The sequence below is a fragment of the Oncorhynchus nerka genome, linkage group LG4 (genome assembly GCF_034236695.1).
Source record: "Oncorhynchus nerka isolate Pitt River linkage group LG4, Oner_Uvic_2.0, whole genome shotgun sequence".
Classification (NCBI taxonomy): domain Eukaryota; kingdom Metazoa; phylum Chordata; class Actinopteri; order Salmoniformes; family Salmonidae; genus Oncorhynchus; species Oncorhynchus nerka.
This window is the reverse complement of record NC_088399.1, coordinates 86,714,038-86,736,105: the sequence shown is the minus strand read 5'-3', so window position 1 is coordinate 86,736,105 and position 22,068 is coordinate 86,714,038. Positions and strand designations below refer to the sequence as shown.

General features: G+C 43.5%; 1 protein-coding gene across 1 annotated transcript in view; it reads right to left on the bottom strand.

The window, feature by feature from the left end:
* Positions 1-22,068, bottom strand: part of LOC115128710 (alpha-catulin-like) — a 111,207-nt gene that overhangs the window by 39,844 nt on the left and 49,295 nt on the right. Inside the window, exons 2-3 of the mRNA XM_065017995.1 lie at positions 18,949-19,138; positions 9,349-9,536 (exon numbers count right to left, since the gene is read on the bottom strand). Coding sequence (XP_064874067.1) covers positions 9,349-9,536; positions 18,949-19,138 — 378 coding nt within the window. The remainder of the gene's footprint in view (positions 1-9,348; positions 9,537-18,948; positions 19,139-22,068) is intronic.

Below are 22,068 nucleotides of genomic sequence, written 5' to 3'. Positions count from 1 at the left end.
AAGTTTTGACGCATGCTTGTCTGCTCTGAAGCGGCATGTGCACACGCTGTGGGTCTGGAGTCACTAGGGCAACGGGCCTGCCTGCTCTGCTCGGAGAAGATGGGGGAGGAGCAGGCAGAGAACGGAGAGGAGAAAAATGCAAGGAAATCAAAATATAGCAGTGGCAGCTGTACAGATAACTCATCCAAAGGGCGTTGAGTTCTTAAACACGGTACAAAGCTTACATAATATTATGCCCCGTCACCTTATTAGTTCAGTAACTTACTTAGGGGTCGCGTTAAAGCATAATTCATTTAATGCAAGAAAAACATAATACACGTAATAAATCTCATGCGGCGTTTTGTAAACGCATATCTAAAATGCTTATTGTAATTTCTGCTTGGCATCATACTAACTTCGTGCTTCAGTTGCACAATTCACGAACAGGCATTATATATCAGCAGACAGCGCTCTGGCTGATGTGTAGGTTTTTCTCAATAAAATTCCAGATTAACTTTAAACAAAACATTAGGAAATGTAGCTAGCTACATTATTTCCATGATAAATAGAAATATGATAGCCATGCACTGTTTTTGGCACAGCAACAAAAAACTAATAGAGTTCCACTTCTGTTCATGAAAATTAAGCTATTTGGGTATTGTGCGAATGTATTTTCTGTGAAGGAAAACTATAGTTTTCCGGCCCTCCCAATAGGCAAGATTAGGCCGTCGCCTATGGCAGCACTTGAATGAGGCGGCATTTTGACAATTGGCTGCCGCACTCCGGTGCCCGTGATCGACTACACCGCCCGCGGGACCCAAGCCACCAGATCATAGCGTTGCTGCAGTTCCCGCCCCCACCCCATTCCTGCTTCTCTTGAAGTTCACTCCCACTATTTTTGGTAGCTATGGTGATGTGTGTTTTTATGGTTTTATCCAATTGAGAAATATGAATAAAAATGAATAATTGTATGTGACGAAGACGATTAGTGATTTAAGGCAACAGCCTAACCTAGCATGTTAACGTTAGCTAGCTACTACTTGTGGATATCATTTTAGCTGAAAGAAATCTAGATATTTGAAACAATTTGCTACCATATCTAAGAGACAAACTATCAGGAAGTGATTTTTTTTCTTTCAATATAAAAGGCGACCCCTGTCAATACACAGCCGGACTCACCTGCTCCCGCTTTCTCACGTTGTGCTACTGACTAACAAACACGTGACTGGATAAACTGTTCTGGGGAACTACAGGTAAAAAAATATATAAAAGCGAAAATGTCAACGATTTGACTGAGTTACAGTTCATATAAGGAAATCAGTCAATTTAAATAAATTCATTATCCCCTAATCTATGGATTTTACGACTGGGTGGGGTGCAGCCAGGCCCACCCACTGGGGAGCCAGCCCCAGCCAATCAGAATGGGTTTTTCCCCACAAAAGTGCATTATTACAGATAGAAATACATCTCAGTTTCATCAGCTGTCCGGGTAGCTGGTCTCAGACGATCCCACAGGTGAAGAAGTTGGGTGTGGAGTTCCTGGGCTGGCGTGGTTACATGTGGTCTGCGGTTGTGAGGCCGGTTGCACATACTGCCAAATTCTCTAAAATGATGTTGGAGGCGGCTAGAGAAATGAACATTCTATGGCAACAGCTCTGGTGGACATTACTGCAGTCAGCATGCCAATTGCACACTACCTCAAAACTTGAGAGTTCTGTGGCATTGTGTTGGGTGATAAAACTGCACATTTTAGAGTGGCCTTTTATTGTCCTCAGGAATGAATTATTGTGGTGTTTAATCAGCTTCTTGATATGCCACACCTGTCAGGTGGATGGATTATCTTGGCAAAGGAGAAATGCTCACTAACAGGATAGAAAAAAAATGTGTGCCCAGAATTTGAGAGAAATAAGCTTCTTGTGCGTACAGACCATTTCTGGCATCTTTTATTTCAGCTCATGAAACATGGGACCAATACGTTACGTTGTGTTTATACAGTGGGGAGAACAAGTATTTGATAACCTGCTAAATTGGCAGTGTTTCCTACTTACAAAGCATGTAGAGGTCTGTCATTTTTATCATAAGTACACTTCAACTGTGAGAGACGGAATCTAAAACAAAAATCCAGAAAATCACATTGTATGATTTTTAAGTAATTAATTTGCATTTTATTGCATGACATAAGTATTTGATCACCGACCAACCAGTAAGAATTACAGCTCTCACAGACCTGTTAGTTTTTCTTTAAAACCTCTTCCTCCTACCCTCTACTTTTTTGAACATTCTGTTAAAAATCGCGCAACATTTCAGCGCCCTGCTACTCATGCCAGGAATATAGTATATGCATTTGCTTAGTCTGTGTGGATAGAAAACACTCAGACGTTTATAAAACTGGTTAAATCACTGCTGTGGCTTTACCAGAACGGCATTTACATCGAAAAGCACAGGAAAAACTGATCACTGAAAATGGAAAAATATATTGCTGCGCGACTTGAACCCATTGATAAAGGTGAACCACAATTAATTGACTGAGGTTGCAGTACCTACAGCTTCCACACGGTGTCTAGAGTCTTGTCATTTCCCCTACGAGTTTTCTTGGTCAAACACATGCAAGGCAGCGCATTTCTTCAGGTCTAGGACCGGATATTTTGTTGAGTTTCTAGCCGGACATTTTTCCAGACGGACAGCTAATGATTTTTACATCGCCTCCTGATGAATTTTATCGCTTATTAACGTTTACTAATACCTAAAGTTGCAATACAAAAGTATTTCGAAGTGTTTTGTGAAAGTTTATCGTCGACTTTTTGAATTTAAAAAAATGACGTTACGTTTTGAAACAATGTTTTTTTCGTTTATCACACAGTCTACATATAACGATATCTAGGCTTTATATGGACCGATTTAATCGAAATAAAGACCCAATAGTGTTTATGGGACATCTAGGAGTGCCAACAAAGAAGATGGTGAAAGGTAATGAATGTTTTCTATTTTATTGTGCGGTTTGTGTAACGCCGAAATGCTAATTATTTTGTTTACGTCCCCTGCGGGTCTTTTGTGTTGTAGTGTATTGTTGCATGCTATCAGATAATAGCTTCTCATGCTTTCGCCGAAAAGCATTTTAAAAATCTGACTTGTTGCCTGGATTCACAACGAGTGTAGCTTTAATTCGATACCCTGCATGTGTATTTTAATGAACGTTTGAGTTTTAACTAATACTATTAGCATTTAGCGTAGCGCATTTGCATTTCCAGAGCTCTAGTTGGGACGCAAGCGTCCCGAGTAGAGGGAAGAGGTTAAGAAGCCCGCTGTTCTCCACTCATTACCTGTATTAACTGCACCTGTTTGAACTCGTTACCTGTATAAAAGACACCTGTCCACACACTCAATCAAACAGACTCCAACCTCTCCACAATGGCCAAGACCAGAGAGCTGTGTAAGGACATCAGGGATAAAATTGTAGACCTGCACAAGGCTGGGATGGGCTACAGGACAATAGGCAAGCAGCTTGGTGAGAAGGCAACAACTGTTGGCGCAATTATTAGAAAATGGAAGAAGTTCAAGATGACGGTCAATCACCCTCGGTCTGGGGCTCCATGCAAGATCTCACCTTGTGGGGAATCAATGATCAGGAAGGTGAGGGATCAGCCCAGAACTACACAGCAGGACCTGGTCAATGGCCTGAAGAGAGCTGGGACCACAGTCTCAAAGAAAACTATTAGTAACACACTACGCCGTCGTGGATTATAATCCTGCAGCGCACGCAAGTTCCCCCTGCTCAAGCCAGCGCATGTCCAGGCCCATCTGAAATTTGCCAATGACCATCTGGATGATCCAGAGGAGGAATGGGAGAAGGTCATGTGGTCTAATGAGACAAAAATAGAGCTTTTTGGTCTAAACTCCACTCGCCGTGTTTGGAGGAAGAAGGATGAGTACAACCCCAAGAACACCATCCCAACCGTGAAGCATGGATGTGGAACCATCCTTCTTTGTGGATGCTTTTCTGCAAAGGGGACAGGACGACTGCACCGTATTGAGGGGAGGATGGATGGGGCCATGTATCGCGAGATCTTGGCCTTCCCTCAGTAACAGCATTGAAGATTGGTCGTGGCTGGGTCTTCCAGCATGACAACGACCCGAAACACACAGCCAGGGCAACTAAGGAGTGGCTCAGTAAGAAGCATCTCAAGGTCAAGAACTACAGGAAACATATGATCTCTGTAATTGCAAACAAAGGTTTCTGTACCAAATATTAAGTTCTGATTTTCTGATGTATCAAATCCTTATGTCATGCAATAAAATGCAAATGAATTACTTAAAAATCATACAATGTGATTTTCTGGATTTTTGTTTTAGATTCCGTCTCCCACAGTTGATGTGTACCCTATGATAAAAATGACAGACCTGTACATGCTTTGTAAGTCGGAAAACCTGCAAAATCAGCAGTGTATCAAATACTTGTTTTCCCCACTGTATTTGAATAACCATCCTGTGGCTATTTCCAAATAATCCGGTATACGGTATACCGTCTTAGCGAAATACAGTGCCTTGCAAAATAATTCATCCCCCTTGGCCTTTTTCCTATTTTGTTGCATTACAACCTGTAATTTAAATAGATTTTTATTTGGATTTCATGTAATGGACATACACAAAATAGTCCAAATTGGTGAAGTGAAATTTAAAAAAGAACCTGTTTCAAAACATTTTAAAAAGTAAAAAAAAGTGTTGCGTGCATATGTATTCACCCCTTTTACTATGAGGCCCCTAAATAAGATCTGGTGCAACTAATTACCTTCAGAAGTCACAATTAGTTAAATAAAGTCCACCTGTGTGCAATCTAAATGTCACATGATCTGTCACATGATTCCAGTATATATACACCTGTTCTGAAAGGCCGCAGAGTCTGCAACACCACCACGCAAGAGCCCCCACCAAGCAAGCAGCACCATGAAGACCAAGGAGTTCTCCAAACAGGTCAGGGACAAAGTTGTGGAGAAGTACAGCTCAGGGTTGGGTTATAAAAAAATATCAAAAACTTTGAACATCCCACATAGCACCGTTAAATCCATTATTAAAAAATGCAAAGAATATGGCACCACAACAAATTTGCCAAGAGAGGGCCGCCCACCAAAATTCACGGACAAGGCAAGGACGGGATTAATCAGAGAGGCAACAAAGAGACCAAAGATAACCCTGGAGCTGCAAAACTCCACAGAAGAGATTGGAGTATCTGTCCATAGAACCAATTTAAGCCATACACGCCACAGAGCTGGGCTTTATGGAAGAGTGGCCAGAAAAAAAGCCATTGTTTAAAGAAAAAAATAAGCAAACACGTTTTGTGTTCACCAAAAGGCATGTGGGAGACTCCACCAACATATGGAAGAAGGTACTCTGCTGAGATGAGATTAAAATTGAGCTTTTTGGCCATCAAGGAAAACGCAATGTCTGGCGCAAACCCAACACCTCCCATCACCCTGAGAGCAACACCATGTTTTTCATTGGTAGGGACTGGGAAACTGGTCAGAATTGAAGGAATGATGAATGGCGCTAAATACAGGGAAATTCTTGAGGGAAACCTGTTTCAACCTTCCAGAGATTTGAGACTGGGACGGAGGTTCACCTTCCAGCAGGACAATGACCCTAAACATACTGCTAAAGCAACACTCGAGTGGTTTAAGGGGAAATCCATCTAGGAAGGCAAAGCCCAGACCTCAATCCAATTGAAAATCTGTGGTATGACTTAAAACCCATCCAACTTGAAGGAGCTGGAGCAGTTTTGTCTTGAAGAATGGGCAAAAATCTCAGTAGCTAGATGTGCCAAGCTTAGAGACATACCCCAAGAGACTTGCAGCTGTAATTGCTGCAAAAGGTGTCCTTACAAAGTATTGACTTGGGGGGGGGGGAATAGTTACGCACGCTCAAGTTGTCCGTTTTTTTTCTTATTTCTTGCATCTTCAAAGTAGTAGGCATGTTGTGTAAATCAAAAATGGTACAAACCCCCAACAAATCTATTTTAATTCCAGGTTGTAAGGCAACAAAATATGAAAAATGCCAAGGGGGGTGAATACTTTCACAAGCCACTGTACATACCTTAATAATATGCTACCACGAATCTCTGTATTGCATTTAGATACAACTTGCTCTGACCTGACACATGAATCACCCAACAAAGATGCATGGTTTGACCTTTTTATTTTATTTATTTCACCTACATCCAATTTGCTGAGTAGTGTTGGAGGCTATTTTGTAAATTACATGGCCGAAGTCAGGGATCGGTAGGATAGTCACTTTTACGAGGGTATGTTTGGCAGCATGAGTGAAGGATGCTTTGTTGAGAAATAGGAAGCAGATTCTAGATTTAATTTTGGATTGGAGATGCTTAATGTGAGTCTGGAAGGAGAGTTTACAGTCTAACCAGACACCAAGGTATTTGTAGTTGTCCACATATTCTAAGTCAGAACCGTCCAGGGTAGTGATGCTGGACGGGCGGGCAGGTGTGGGTAGCGATCGGTTGAAGAGCATGCATTTAGTTTTACTTGCATTTAAAAGCAATTCGAGGCCACGGAAGGAGAGTTGTATGGCATTGAAGCTCGCCTGGAGGTTAGGACAGTGTCCAAAGAAGGGCCAGAAGTATACAGAATGGTGTCGTCTGCGTAGAGGTGGAACAGTGAATCACCAGCAGCAAGAGCGACATCATTGATGTATACAGAGAAGAGAGTCGGCCCGAGAATTGAACCCTGTGGCACCCCCATAGAGACTGCAAGAGGTCTGGACAACAGGCCCTCCGATTTGACACACTGAACTCTATCAGAGAAGTAGTTGGTGAACCAGGCGAGGCAGTCATTTGAGAAACCAAGGCTGTTGAGTCTGCCAATAAGAATGTGGTGATAGACAGAGTCAAAAGCCTTGGCCAGGTTGATGAATACAGTTGCACAGTATATCGTTTAGGACCTTGAGCGTGGCTGAGGTGCACCCATGACCAGCTTGGAAACCAGATTGCATACCGGAGAAGGTACGGTGGGATTCGAAATGGTCGGTGATCTGTTTGTTAACTTGGCTTTTGAAGACCTTAGACAGGCAGGGTAGGATAAATATATCACCCAACAAATATACATGGTTTGACCTGACATGCATAATCCAACAAAGATACATGGTTTGACCTGACATGCATCACCCAACAAAGATACATGGTTTGACCTGACATGCATCACCCAACAAAGATACATGGTTTGACCTGACATGCATCACCCAACAAAGTCAGCTGATGCATAATGCATCAAACCTGTCACACCTCAGACCCCCCAAAAATATAATCCATGATATAATGCTGTGATCCATCCATCTGGAGCAGTGTGTATGTGTGTGTATGTGTGTGTGTGAGAGAGAGAGCGAGATATTGTGAGTGTGATGGTGTGTGTGTGTGTGTGCGCGTGCACATGTGTGCATCAGAGGCTTGGTCTGTCTCTCGAAGGGTAAACAGTAGTGACATCCTGTCGGCCAGGCAGAAGAGCTATGCTGTTATCAGACAGAGACAGGGTTCAAAATTAAATTGTGTTTGCCAGTAATGGGAGCAGCCCCGTCGCCCGTCTGTCCAAACACGCCTTACTAGACTAGACGGGATTAGGCCCTTACCCCCCCAGGACCCTGTGTGTGAGTACATCCTCTTCCTGAAAGCACCAGGTAGAGAAACAGTAAATGTGCTTCTTCTATTATCCCCAGAGCAGCAGAGGATGGAGTTCTCCTGTACTATATCATGGAGCTCTGATAAGATCTGAAAGACTAGATGGAATCGCCAGTGCTGGGCATTTGTGTCTTTGTGTGTGTATTATGTCAGTGAAGGCTCCTTAGAGGAGGAAGGGAAGGACAATCCTCCTCCGTGAATTTCATAAAAATAGTGAAACAAAAAAAAGTATATTTATAGACACTATACTAAATATATTCACGTCAACAAATACTTGATTAAAACACACCATTTTGCAATGAAGGTCTACAGTAGCCTCAACAGCACTCTGTAGGGTAGCACCATGGCGTAGCCAGAGGACAGCTAGTTTCCGACCTCCACTGGGTACATTGATTTCAATATAAAACCTAAACGTGGTTCTCACCCCTTTCCATAGACTTACACAGTAATTATGACAGGTTGGAGGACGTCCTCCAGAAGTTATCAGAGCTCTTGCAGCGTGGACTGACATGCTGTCTACCCAATCAAAGCACAAGCTACAGTTAGCTGGCACTGCAGTACATAACATGTGGTGAGTAGTTGACTCAAAGAGAGAGAAAGAAACAAGGAGAAAGCTATACATTTCATATTTTTTTCATTTAGCTAGCAAATGCAGCTATCGAGTTTAGCCTGTTTACCTGACTCAAACAGGGATTGATGCTACTGGCTATGGCTATCCAATACTGGAACTCTGGTAAGCTTTTGGTTTTATTATTTTTTTGCCCCCGGGGCCCATGGGTGTAACTGCTAAACTGCTAGCTAACTGTACACTTTACTGCATGATTGTAGCATGGTTACTAATGTTTTAGTTCTAGTAGCTATGTTGACTTGATGTTAGCTAATATGGTGACAATGATGTAAGCTGCGTTTTGCGGTTATGATATGAAGGTTTGGCTTAGAAAGTTTTTTTTGCCTGGTCACAGACAGCTGATGTGTTGTGCATTTAAGTCCACAAGTGAATGGAAAAGGTGAGAGCGTGTAGATGCGAGAAGGAATTATCCAACAATCAAAGGGATCATGCTGTTTGTATGTGGCTGGTATGAAAGTGAACAGTGTTCGCGCGTGATCAGGGATGTATTTATTCTACCGATTCTGTTGAAACACTTTTCTTTAACGGAAGCAAACGGAACGGGGGGTAAACATACCTGAAGTTGTCCAATAGAAAGTTTTGTTTGCAACTGTCGACTAATGATTACACCGTCGATCAGCTAGATGCAGGCAAGATTGTACATGGAGGTATTGAATGTGTCAATGTCTGTCACCTTGATTACTCAAAGTTCTCTCGACCGGTGCACCTACGTTGTAAAATTTCATTCATAGGCTAGATTGTAGCAACCTCGTGATGGATATAGGGAGCACGTGACTCATGTAGTAGCCTAAACCTATTGATCTTACATTAAGCTGGGTGAATGGAATATGAATGACAATTTCCATTACAGCATATTGGATGACTATGAGCCATGCTCATAAACAAAATCATAATAATTGTCCTGCCTCATCTTAAAATGGCAGACTGCCACTGGTGTGTGTGTGTGCACAGCTGCTTGCATGTGTGTCTCTACTTTGATCTGTGTGTATCTATGGCCCTATATCGAAATGTATATTGTGTTTATGGTGTGCATGCATCCCACTGTGTGGTCGGAATCGGTACCTACTTTGTTGCGTGAGGTGATGATCTGTTTGATGACGATACGGTCTGCGAGGACCAGGACTTTGGTGACGGAGGAGAGGAGCATGCGGGCAGCCTTCACCATGCCTGTCCTGTTACTGAACACCGTCTTGCGTCCGTCCATAAGGGGGGCCACCGGCATCCCAACATCTGTCAGCTTGGCTATGGCATCCCCTAGGACAAAAAGGACAAAAATGAGGTAGAGAATGATGGTGATGATGGTGGGGGTGATGATGATGAGGAGGATCAAATCTATTGGAATTTTCAGCATACAAGCACCATACAACATTTTCAGAGGTACCATGTAAATTAGCACTGTATCTCCATGTTCTAATGCCGGAGAGCTATTCATTTAGTGTTTCGTGCATTATCCAAAATTGTGTTAAAAAAACTGACATCCAGAATTCAGCTTTGGTTTCTTTGAGATGTTTAGCTAGCTAAAGCCCCTTTGGTTCCCTTCCCATGGTTGGTGCCCCCTCTCCTGTCAGTCAACAGCAGCACCATGAATCCCAGTAGGAACATCTCATCAGCCCGGTGGCACTGCAGCAATGTGATGCCAGCCAATGCCAGGGCCCAATTTACAGGCCCTCTGAGATGCATGACCAGGCCATTTCAATCTAAGTCGCTGGTACACTGGAGGGTCGGAGTTTGTTCATGAAACTCCAAAACAACCCTAGGTGGGCGAAGGAAAAAGGCTATAAAAGGAAAATGAACACACAAATATTTAAACACCATAACAGTCTCAGGCAGTAGAGAGAGAGAGGGAGGAGGGCGAAGAGAGAGAGACGTGAATTATGTTGGATACATGGTTGGCCTCCTTATTTGGGTTGGCTTGCATTCCAAAAGGAAGTGTACTGATTGCATCAGACAGCCCTTTGTCGATGCCAGAATGCCCCAAACCAGCTGAAACATTCAGCCTGAATCACAAAGAATGCTGCTGAACCCCAGAATAGGCTCTGGAATAAGCATGGAGCATGGTGATGCTATGCCAGAATCACCCACCATCAATTTTTTTATTGGTCACATACATTAATATCTGCTAACCATGTGTGAGTGTAGCAAAATGCTTGTCCTTCTAGTTCCTACAGGGCAGTAATATCTAACAAGTAATCTAACAATTCCCAACAACTATTTAATACACACAAATAAAATGATGAATGAGAATATATACGCATAAATATATGGATGAGCGATGGCCGAGCAGGAATAGGCAAGGTGCAATAGATAGTATAAAATACAGTATATACATATGAGTAATGCAAGATACGTAAACATTATTAAAGTGACATTGTTTAAAGTGGCATTGTTTAAAGTGACTAGTGATCCATTTATTAAAGTGGCCAGTGATTGGGTCTCAGTGTAGGCATCAGCCTCTGAGTTAGTGATGGCTGTTTAGCAGTCTGATGGCCTTGAGATAGGTGTTTTTCAGTCTCTCGGTCCCAGCGTTGATGCACCTGTGCTGACCTGGACTTAAATGTAAATGTATGGATGATAGCAGTGTGAACAGGCAGTGGCTCGGGTGGTTGTTGTCCTTTGATGATCTTTTTGGCCTTCCTGTGACATCGGGTGCTGTAGGTGTCATGGAGGGCAGATAGTTTGCCCCCAGTGATGCGTTGTGCAGACCGCACCACCATCTGGAGAGCCTTGCGGTTGTGGGCGGTGCAGTTGCCTTAACAAGCTGTGATACAGCCCGACGGGATGCTCTCGATAGTGCATCTGTAAAAGTCTGTGTGTTTTAGGTGAGAAGCCAAATTTCTTCAGCGTCCTGAGCACGTTGCACCTTCTTCACCACACTGTGTGTGGGTGTACTATTTCAATGTCTGTGATGTGTACGCCAAGGAACTTTCCACCTTCTCCACTACTGTCCCTTTGATGTTTCCTGAAATCCACAATCATCTCCTTTGTTTTGTTGACGTGAGAGGTTGTTTTCCTGAAACCACACTCCGAGTGCCCTCACCTCCTCCCTGTAGGCTGTCTCATCGTTTTTGGTAATCAAGCCCACTACTGTTGTGTTGTCTGCAAACTTGATGATTGAGGCGTGCATGGCCACACAGTCGTAGGTGAATAGGGAGTACAGGAGGGGGCTGAGAATGCACCCTTGTGGTGCCCCAGTATTGAGCGTCAGCGAAGTAGATGTTGTTTCCTACCTTCACCACCTGGGGCGGCCCGTCAAAGTCCATGACCCAATTGCACAGGGCAGGGTTGAGATCCAGGGCCTCCAGCTTGATGATGAGCTTGGAGGGTCCTATGGTGTTGAAAGCTGAGCTGTAGTCAATGAACAGCATTCTTACATAGGTATTCCTCTTGTCCAGATGGGATAGGGCAGTATGCAGTGTGATGGCGATTGCATCGTCTGTGGACGCAGTCCTTGTTAGCGGGCCGCGATGGTGGCACTGTATTATCCTCAAAGCGGACAAAGAAGGTGTTTAGTTTGTCTGGAAGCCTGACGGTGTATGTGACGTGGCTGGTTTTGTTTTTGTAGTCCTTGATTTCCTATAGACCCTGCCACATACGCCTTGTATCTGAGCCGTTGAATTATGACTCCACTTTGTTCCTGTACCGGCATTTCGCTTCTTTGATGGCCTTGCGGAGGGAATAACTACACTGTTTACGCTCAGCCATACTCCCAGACCTCTTTCCATGGCTAAATGCAGTGGTTCACGCTTTCAGTTTTGCGCGAATGCCACCAGCCATCCACGGTTTCTGGTTAGGGCAGGTTTTAATAGTCACAGTGGGTACAACATCTCCAATGCACCTCCTAATAAACTCACTCACCGAGTCAGCGTATAGATCAATGTTGTTCTCTGAGGCTGACCGGAACATATCCCAGTCCGTGTGATAATAACAATCTTGAAGCGTGGATTCCTCTTGGTCAGACCAGTGTTGAATGGTTCTAGTCAGTGGTACATCCTGTTTGAGTTTCTGCCTATAAGACGGTCAGAGCAAGATGGCATCGTGGTCGGATTTGCCAAAGGGAGGGCTTTGTATGCACAAGTGTTCCCCTACAGTGTTGCTTCACAACAGTGTTGTATTCTTGTTTTAGGCCTGACTGCTGATGGTGTGTTAGTTCCCCCATTTATTCACCATGTCTCTTTATCACTAAGCTCTCTTTCATTGGGAATTATTTTCTGCTGCTTGGTATTTGAAAGGGGTGAACACTTGACTTCATTAAAACCTGTGGAGTCTTGTAACAAGTCCTTACCATAAGGGTAGTCTTATAACAGGGTGATTGTGATGCTATACAGTCTACAGCCTGCAGGTTGCACTGACTTGGACAGTTAGAGATACAGGGCCAGGGCCCCTTTAAACACTGACTATCCAAAACTCTTAATACAGTAGTTGCCTCCTAAAACCTCAGCTAGCGACATTAATTTGTTTGGGCTGGTCCAGCAGAACAGTCTGAAACCAACAAATCCGCCTCAGTGGCCCCTATCTACAATGTCGTACCATGATGGAGATCACCAAATTAAAGTAATGTAATCACCTTATTTATTTAATTATGCTGCCTGCATGCCTGTCTGTCTGCCTCCCTGCTTGCCTCCATTGCCTGCTTGCGCTGGAGGAGGCCCGCTTAGTCTCTCCCTCCCTCTGGCTACACGTTAAGAGGCCATCAATCCATCAATCCTTTCCTGCAGATTTAAAGCTTTTACCTCCCTTCCCTTTCTCTTTTCATCACAGAGAAGACAACTTCATTCTGTTCCAAAACGACAGAGGGAAAAGTACACTCTTTTTCAGATTCTCAATAGAGTATAGAAGGTAAGAAAATGGCAGATAGGAGTAGAAGGAATCAATTGGCCAGTGGACCACTCTGGCTGACGATTCCCACCAGCTCTCTTTTGTCTGGGTTTAGCCCTTTTCAAATCAGCACACTGGGGGATTAAAGACATTGTTACACATGCCGCTTCTCCCAAACAAACCTACTATCCCCTGTGTTGGGGGTCTAAATACTTACCCTGTGAAATTTTGTTTTGGACTTATCAACATGATAAGACTGCGATTGGGCTTCAGGCCTTAGGCTTCGTCCCCATATTTATCTTGCTATTTTTAAATAGCAAAGCCGGCTCAAAAATACATTACACTGTTCGGTTGAAAGGGTGTTGATAGCCGTGGTGTAGATATCCTCCTCCCACGAAAAGTGTTGAAAGAGGGGGAAACGGCTCTCTCTCCCTCCCTCTCCAAGGGCTTTATTGGCATGGGAAACATTTGTTAACATTGCCAAAGCAAGTGAAGTAGATAATAAACAAAAGTGAAATAAACAATACAAATTAACAGTAAACATTACACTCACAAAAGTTCCAAAATAATAAATACATTTCAAATTGTGTCATATACACAGCGTTGTATATGTATGATGGCGCCGGAGAAGATGGATGCCGTTTTAACCAACCGTGCTATTTTGTTAGTAACCTATTTTGTACATAATGTTGCTGCTACCGTCTCTTATGACCGAAAAGAGCTTCTGGACATCAGAACAGCGATTACTCACCTCAAATTGGACAAATGATTTTTATTTAATGAGTCGGACAGGAAGGATATACTCGAACACCTGAAAAGGCCCTCATCCACGTCATTCGCAGGAGGAAGAAACAGAGATTTCACGGAAGGAGATCGGTGAGCCTAGTGAGGATCAGACAACGAGTGGCTAATCCGCCTTTGCCATCCGTAGTGCTAGCCAACATTCAGGAAAAGGCTAATCCAGAGGGGGAGCTCCTAGTGGCCAGGGACTCTAATGTAGGGAAACTTAAATCAGTTTTACCTCATTTCTATCAGCATGTTAAATGTGTAACCAAAAACTCGACCACCTTTACTCCACACACAGAGACGCATACAAAGCTCTCCCTCGCCCTCCATTTGGCAAATCTGACCATAATTCTATCCTTACATGCTTCAAAGCAAAAATTAAAGCAGGAAGCATCAGTGACTAGGTCAATAAAACAGTAGTCAGATGAAGCAGATGCTAGACTACAGGACTGTTTTTCTAGCACAGACTGGAGTATGTTCCAGGATTCTCACTCACTGGCTTCATCAATAAATGCATCGATGACGTCATCCCCACAGTGACTGTAGGTACATACCCCAACCAGAAGCCATAGATTACAGGCAACATTCGCGCTGAGCTAAAGGGAAGAGCTGCAGCTTTCAATGAGCGGGACTCTAACCCGAAAGCTTATAAGAAATCCCGCTATGCCCTAAATAACGTATATGCTCGCTTCGAGGCAAGTAACACTGAAACATGCATGAGAGCATCAACTGTTCCGGATGACTGTGATCACGCTCTCCGCAGCGGATGTGAATAAGACCTTTAAACAGGCCAACAATCACAAGGCCGCAGGGCCAGACGAATTACCACAACCTGTACTACGAGCATGCGCTGACCAACTGGCAAGTGTCTTCACTGAAATTTTCAACCTCTCCCTGTGAGTCTGTAATACCAACATGTTTCAAGTACGGAACATCATAGTGTTCTTTGGCACAGGGACTAAGGTAACCTGCCTAAATGACACCCGACCCGTAGCACTCACGCCTGTAGCCATGAAGTGCTTTGAAAGGCTGGTTATGGCTCACATCAACACCATTATCCCAGAAACCCTAGACCCACTCAAATTTGCATACTGCCCCAATAGATCCAATCTCTAATTCACTCCACACTGCCCTTTCCAACCTGGGGTAAAGGAACACCAATGCGAGAATGCTATTCATGGACTACAGCTCAGCATTCAACACCATAGTGCCCTCAAAACTCACTACTAAGCTAAGGACCTTGGGACTAAACACCTCCCTCAGCAAATGGATCCTGGACTTCCTGACGGGCCATCCCCAGGTGGTAAGGGTAGGTAACAACGCATCCGCCACGCTGATACGCAACACGGGGGCCCCTCTGGGGTGCATGCTCAGTCCCCTCCTGTACTCCCTGTTCACTCATGACTGCACGGCCAGGCACGACTCCAACACCATCATTAAGTTTGCCTATGACAACAGTGGTAGGCCTGATAACTAACAACGATGAGACGCCTATGGGGAGGTCAAAGACCTGACCATGTGGTGCAAGGACAACAACCTCTCCCTCAATGTGATCAAGACAAAGGAGTTGATATGGATTACAGGAAAAGGAGGACCAAGCACGCCCCCATTCTCATCGACGGGGCTGTAGTGGAGCAAGTTGAGAGCTTCAAGTTCCTTGGCGTCCATATCACCAACAAACTAACATGGTCCAAGCACACCATGTCATGAAAAGGGCACAAAAAACCTATTCCCCCTCTAGAGACTGAAAAGATTTTGCACGGGTACTCGGATCCTCAAAAGGTTTTACAGCTGCACCATCGAGAGCATCCTGATGGTTTGCATCACTGCCTGGTATGGCAACTGCTCGGTCTCGGACCGCAAGGCATTATAGAGGGTAGTGCGTACGGCCCAGTACATCACCGGGGCCAAGCTTCCTGCCATCTAGGACCTCTATACACAGAGATGTCAGAGGAAGGCCCTAAAAAATGTCCAAGACTCCAGCCACCCTAGTCATAGACTGTTCTCTGTGCTATCGCATGAGGTACCGGAGAGGTACCTAAGCTGCATCCCTGTCTCACCCCACAGCCCTGTGGAAATAAATGTTTTCTTTTGCTCATTTTAACTGCACACTTGTTGTTTGTGTGTTTATAGATTTTATAATGTTGTATGTTTTTCCGTCAACACCACTTTCCATGAATTTGTATAGCAGACCCTCATGCCAAATTGAGTCAAAGGCTTTTTCGTAATCAATGAAGTATGAGAAGACTTTGTTTTGGTTTGATTGTTAATTAGGGTTCGCAGGTTGAATACAAATTAAGTCGGAAATTTACATACACCTTAGGCAAATACATTTAAAGTCAGTTTTTCAAAATTGTATTTAATCCTAGTAAAAACTCCCTGAAGTAGGTCAGTTAGGATTACCACTATTTTAAGAATTGGAAATCTCAAAATAATAGTAGAGAGAGTGATTTATTTAAGTTTTTATTTTTTTCATCACATTCCCAGTGGGTCAGAAGTTCACATACACTCAATTAGTATTTGGTAGCATTGCCTTTAAATTGTTTAACTTGGGTCAGATGTTTTGGCTAGCTTTCCCACAATAAGTTGGGTGAATTTTGGCCCATTCCTCCTGACAGAGCTGGTGTAACTGAGTCAGCATTGTAGGCCACACACTTTTTCAGTTCTGCCCACAAATTTTGTATAGGATTGAGGTCAGGGCTTTGTGATGGCCACTAAAATACCTAGACTTTGTTGTTCTTAAGCCATTTTGCCACAACTTTGGAAGTATGCTTGGGGTCATTGTGCATTTGGAAGACCCATTTGCGACCAAGCTTTAACTTCCTGGCTGATGTCTTGAGATGTTGCTTCAATATATACATATATAATTTTCCTACCTCATGATGCAATCTATTTTGTGAAGCGCACCAGTCCCTCCTGCAACAAAGCACCCCCCACAACATGATGCTGCCACCCCCGTGCTTCACGGTTGGGAGGGTGTTCTTCAGCTTGTAAGCCTCCCCCTTTTTCCTCCAAACGTAATGATGGTCATTATGGCCAAAAACAGTTCTATTTTTGTTTCATCAGACCAGAGGGCATTTCTCCAAAAAGTACGATCTTTGTCCCAATGTGCAGTTGCAAACCGTAGTCTGGCTTTTTTTTAATGGCGGTTTTGGAGCAGTGGTTTCTTCCTTGCTGAGCGGCCTTTCAGGTTATGTCGATATAGGACTTGTTTTACTGTGGATATAAATACTTTTGTACCTGTTTCCTCCAGCATCTTCACAAGGTCCTGTGCTGTTGTTCTGGGATTGATTTGCACTTTTCACTACAACATACGTTCTAGGAGACAGAACGCATCTCCTTCCTGAGCGGAACGATGGCTGCGTGGTCCCATGGTGTTTATACGTGCGTACTATTGTTTGTACAGATGAACGTGGTACCGACAGGCTTTCGGAAATTGCTCCCAAGGATGAACCAGATTTGTGGAGGTCTACAATTTGTTTTCTGAGGTCTTGGCTGATTTCTTTAGATTTCCCCATGATGTCAAGCAAAGAGACACTGAGTTTGAAGGTAGGCCTTGAATTACATCCACAAGTACACATTCAATTGACTCAAATGGTGTCAATTAGCCTATCAGAAGCTCCTAAAGCCATGACATAATTTTCTGGAATTTTCCAAGCTGTTTCAAGGCACAGTCAACTTAGTGTATGTAAACTTCTGACCCATTGGAATTGTTATGCAGTGAATGAAAGTGAAATAATCTGTCTGTAAACAATTGTTGGAAAAATGACTTGTGTCATGCACAAAGTAGATGTCCTAACCGACTTGCCAAAACTATAGTTTGTTAACAAGAAATGTGTGGAGTGGTTGAAAAACTAGGTTTAATGACTCCAACCTAAGTGTTTGTAAACTTCCGACTTCAACTGTATGTGGTCTGTTGTTTGGTAATTTGGCAGAAAGCCAATTTGACATTTTTTCAGTACATTGTTTTCACTGAGTAAATGTACGAGTCTGCTGTTAATGCAGAGGATATTACCAAAGTTGCTGGTGAAACCTACCCCGCTGTAATTATTGGGGTCAAAATTGGCTCCACTTTTATGGATTGGGTTGATCAGTCCTTGGTTCCAAATATTGGGGAAGATGCCAGAGCTAAGGATGATGTTAGAGTTTTAGTATAGACAATTGGAATTTATTGTCTCTATGTTTGATCATTTCATTGAGGATACCATCACACAATAGTCCTTTTTGGGTTGGAGGGTTTTTATTTTGTCCTGTAGTTCATTCAATGTAATTGGAGAATCCAGTGGGTTCTGGAAGTCTTTAATAGTTGATTCTAAGATTTGTATTTGATCATGTATATGTTTTTTCTGTTTGTTCTTTGTTGTAGAGCCAAAAAGATTGGAGAAGTGGTTTATCTCCCTCCTCCTCCCATCCCAGCTCTGTACTTCTCCAAACCTGACTCACACTGTTCTTTTCACAGTCTCTGTTTTTCCCCCCTCAGGCAAGAGCAGCAGTAACTCTGTTCACTTCACTTTAGCCTTCAGCTCAACTTCACTCATAAAGGAACAAATACAACAAAGCCTTCTACTTCTGGATGCCTCCAGTGGAGTTGTGTTTGATAGCGGAGTTATGTCTAGGCAGAGAACAACTTTAAAATTATTTATTTATGATGAAAACAACCCCAAAAACACGGTCAGTTGGACTGCTAGTCGGCATCCCAAATGGCATCCTATTCCCTATATAGTGCACTACGTTTGACCAGGGCTCACATGGGGTTTTGGTCAAAAGTAGTGTACTAAATAGTATGGCTGGGAATTTCCAGGGACCTCACAATACAATATTATCATGATACTTAGGTGCCAATACGATATGTATTGCCATTTTTAAAAATGTTTTTAACTAGGCAAATCAGTTAAGACAAATTCTTATTTACAAAGACAGCCTACCGGGGAACAGTGGGTTAACTGCCTTGCTCAGGGGCAGAACGACAGATTTTTACCTTGTCAGCTCGGGGATTCGTATCAATTTATTCCCCCATCACTACTACACAGGGAAAGGACGCACTTTCAGACACAGCCCCAGTTACCTGCTCTGCGCGCCTCGAAACAAGCCATGCCCATCTCTTCCTTCAGCTCCTCGTTCTCCACGGCGATGGCCTCGCCTACACCAACAAAGCGGCCCACAGCAACGCTGACGGCCTGGCCCACTCTCTGGATGGCCTGCTGGGTCCGCTCTGACTTCTTTGTCTTGTCTTTGTGGTTGATCAGTGTGGTGATCTAGGAGGATACAGAGACTGGTCAGTGTTGTAATACAAAGGCTGGTCAGTGTGGTGATACAGAGAAACAGGCTGGTGATACAGAGACACAGGCTAGTCAGTGTGGTGATACAGAGACACAGGCTGGTGATACAGAGACACAGGCTAGTCAGTGTGGTGATACAGAGACACAGGCTAGTCAGTGTGGTGATACAGAGACACAGGCTAGTCAGTGTGGTGATACAGAGACACAGGCTAGTCAGTGTGGTGATACGGAGACACAGGCTGGTCAGTGTGGTGATACAGAGACACAGGCTGGTCAGTGTGGTGATACAGACTACAGAGGCACACTTTCCATGGCACAGTGTGCTGCTGTGCTCAACCTGAATCAGCATACCAACCCATTTCACTGTGGAACAGCATGTTTCTCCAAAACAATTAACCGTCTACACCATCCAGGGTACAGCGCAGGCCATGTTTCCACCACTTTGCCCAAGTGAGGAATCAGAAAAAAAGTAGAATAATTTCCTTTTCCCGGAGAGAGACAGAGAGCTGATTGCTGATTTCCTATGGAGCAGCCTAACAGGTGGAGAGAGCCGGCAGTGAGACAGCAGGAGGTGTCTCCCGTAGCGCAGCATCTACACACGCACTCACACAGGCAACTCAGGTGGGGCCTATTAGCGACGATCAGAATAATTTGTTATGTATCTGACACACGGGCGCACACACACACACACACACACAACTCAGATGGGGCCTGTTAGCTACGATCAGAGTCATCTATTATGTATAGGTTTGAACCTATTACTATAAATTATTCACTGATTGCCTTAGATACCTGAATGGAAACAATCCCTTCCAGACCATAACAGTGCGCAGTTGGTGAGAGCTCAGTCGGGGGGAATTGAAACTGGTACACCACTGGCATTCTCAAGCTCCACTAACTCCTGGTGCGTGTCCCAAATGGCCCCCTATTTCCTTTGTAGCACTACTTTTGACCAGGGCCCACCATGAAGGGAGAAAGGTGCCATTTGGGACACAAACCTGTGGTCAGGTATCTGTAATGTAGTAGGTTTACTGTACAAACCATGGTGATTATAAGCAAGTTTAAAACATGTGTAAAACAGAGTGTAAAACTGTCTAAACTTGGGCCCGAAAAACACAGCTATCGATTCCTTCAGAAAATCTGTGGTAGGATTTTTTGAAACAAGATTTCATCCAATCTGTGGATCAAATGATTATTTTTGGATTTGGAAAACAAATTCAAATACCTCAGAACTGACTTTAGAATAGAAGGTGCTGGAACAGATAATAGGTTTGTCCATTTCCTATATACAGTTGAAGTCAGAAGTTTACATACACCTTAGCCAAATACATTTAAACTCAGTTTTTTCACAATTCCTGACATTTACTTGCAAAAATTCTCTGTCTTAGGTCAGTTATGATCACCACTTTATTTTAAGAATATGAAATAATAATAGTAGAGTGATTTATTTCAGCTTTTATTTCTTTCGTCACATTCCCAGTGGGTCAGAAGTTTACATGCACTCAATTAGTATTTGGTAGCATTGCCTTTAAATTGTTTAACTTGGGTCAGACGTTTTGGGTAGTCACAAGCTTCCACAAGCTTCCCACAATAAGTTGGGTGAATTTTGGCCCATTCCTCCTGACAGAGCTGGTGTAACTGAGTCAGGGTTGTAGGCCTCCTTGCTCACGCATGCTTTTTCAGTTTTGCCCACAAATGTTCTATAAGATTGAGGTCAGGGCTTTGTAATGGCCACTCCAATACCTAGACTTTATTGTCCTTAAGCCATTTTGCCACAACTTTGGAAGTATGCTTGGGGTCCCATTTGCGACCAAGCTTTAACTTCCTGACTGATGTCTTGAGATGTTGCTTCAATACATCTACATAATTTTCCTCCCTCGTGAAGCCATCTATTTTGTGAAGTGCACCAGTCCCTCCTGCAGCAAAGCACCCCCACAACATGATGCTACCACCCCCGTGCTTCACGTTTGGGATGGTGTTCTTCGGATTGCAAGCCTCCCCCTTTTTCCTCCAAACATAACGATGGTCTTTATGGCCAAACAGTTCTATTATTATTTCATCAGACCAGAGGACATTTCTCCCAAAAATGTTGCAGCAGTGGCTTCTTTCTTACTGAGCCGCCTTTCAGGTTATGTCGATATAGGACTAGATTTACTGTGGATAAAAATACTTTTCTGTTTCCTCCTGCATCTTCATCAGGTCCTTTGCTGTTGTTCTGGGATTGATTTGCACTTTGCGCACTAAAGTACTTTCATCTCTAGGAGACAGAACGGGTCTCCTTCCTGAGCGGTATGACGGCTGCGTGGTCCCATGGTGTTTATACGTGGGTACTATTGTTTGTCAGATGGACGTGGTACCTTCAGGCATTTGGAGGTCTACAATTTTTTTCTGAGGTCTTGGCTGATTTCTTTTGATTTTCCCAAGATGTCAAGCGAAGAGGCACTGAGTTTGAAGGTAGGCCTTGAAATACATCCACAGGTACACCTCCAATTGACTCAAATTATGTCAATTAGCCTATCAGGAGCTTCTAAATCCATGACATCCTTTTCTAGAATTTCCCAAGCCATTTAAAGGCATAGTCAACTTAGTGTATGTAAACTTATGACCCACTGGAATTGTGATACAGTGAATTATTAGTGAAATAATCTGTCTGTAAACAATTGTTGGAAAAATTACTTGTGTCATGCACAAAGTAGATGTCCTAACTGACTTGCCAAAACTATAGTTTGTGAACAAGAAATTTGTGGAGTGGTTGAAAAACATGTTTTAATAACTCCAACTTAAGTGTATGTAAACTTCCGACTTCAACTGTAGGTGAATTGGGAAAGTGGATCAGAGGGAGAAACAGAGGCAGAGAGAGAGCGAGAGAACGCAAAGAGGACGCCCTAGGGCGCTGGAACGCAAAG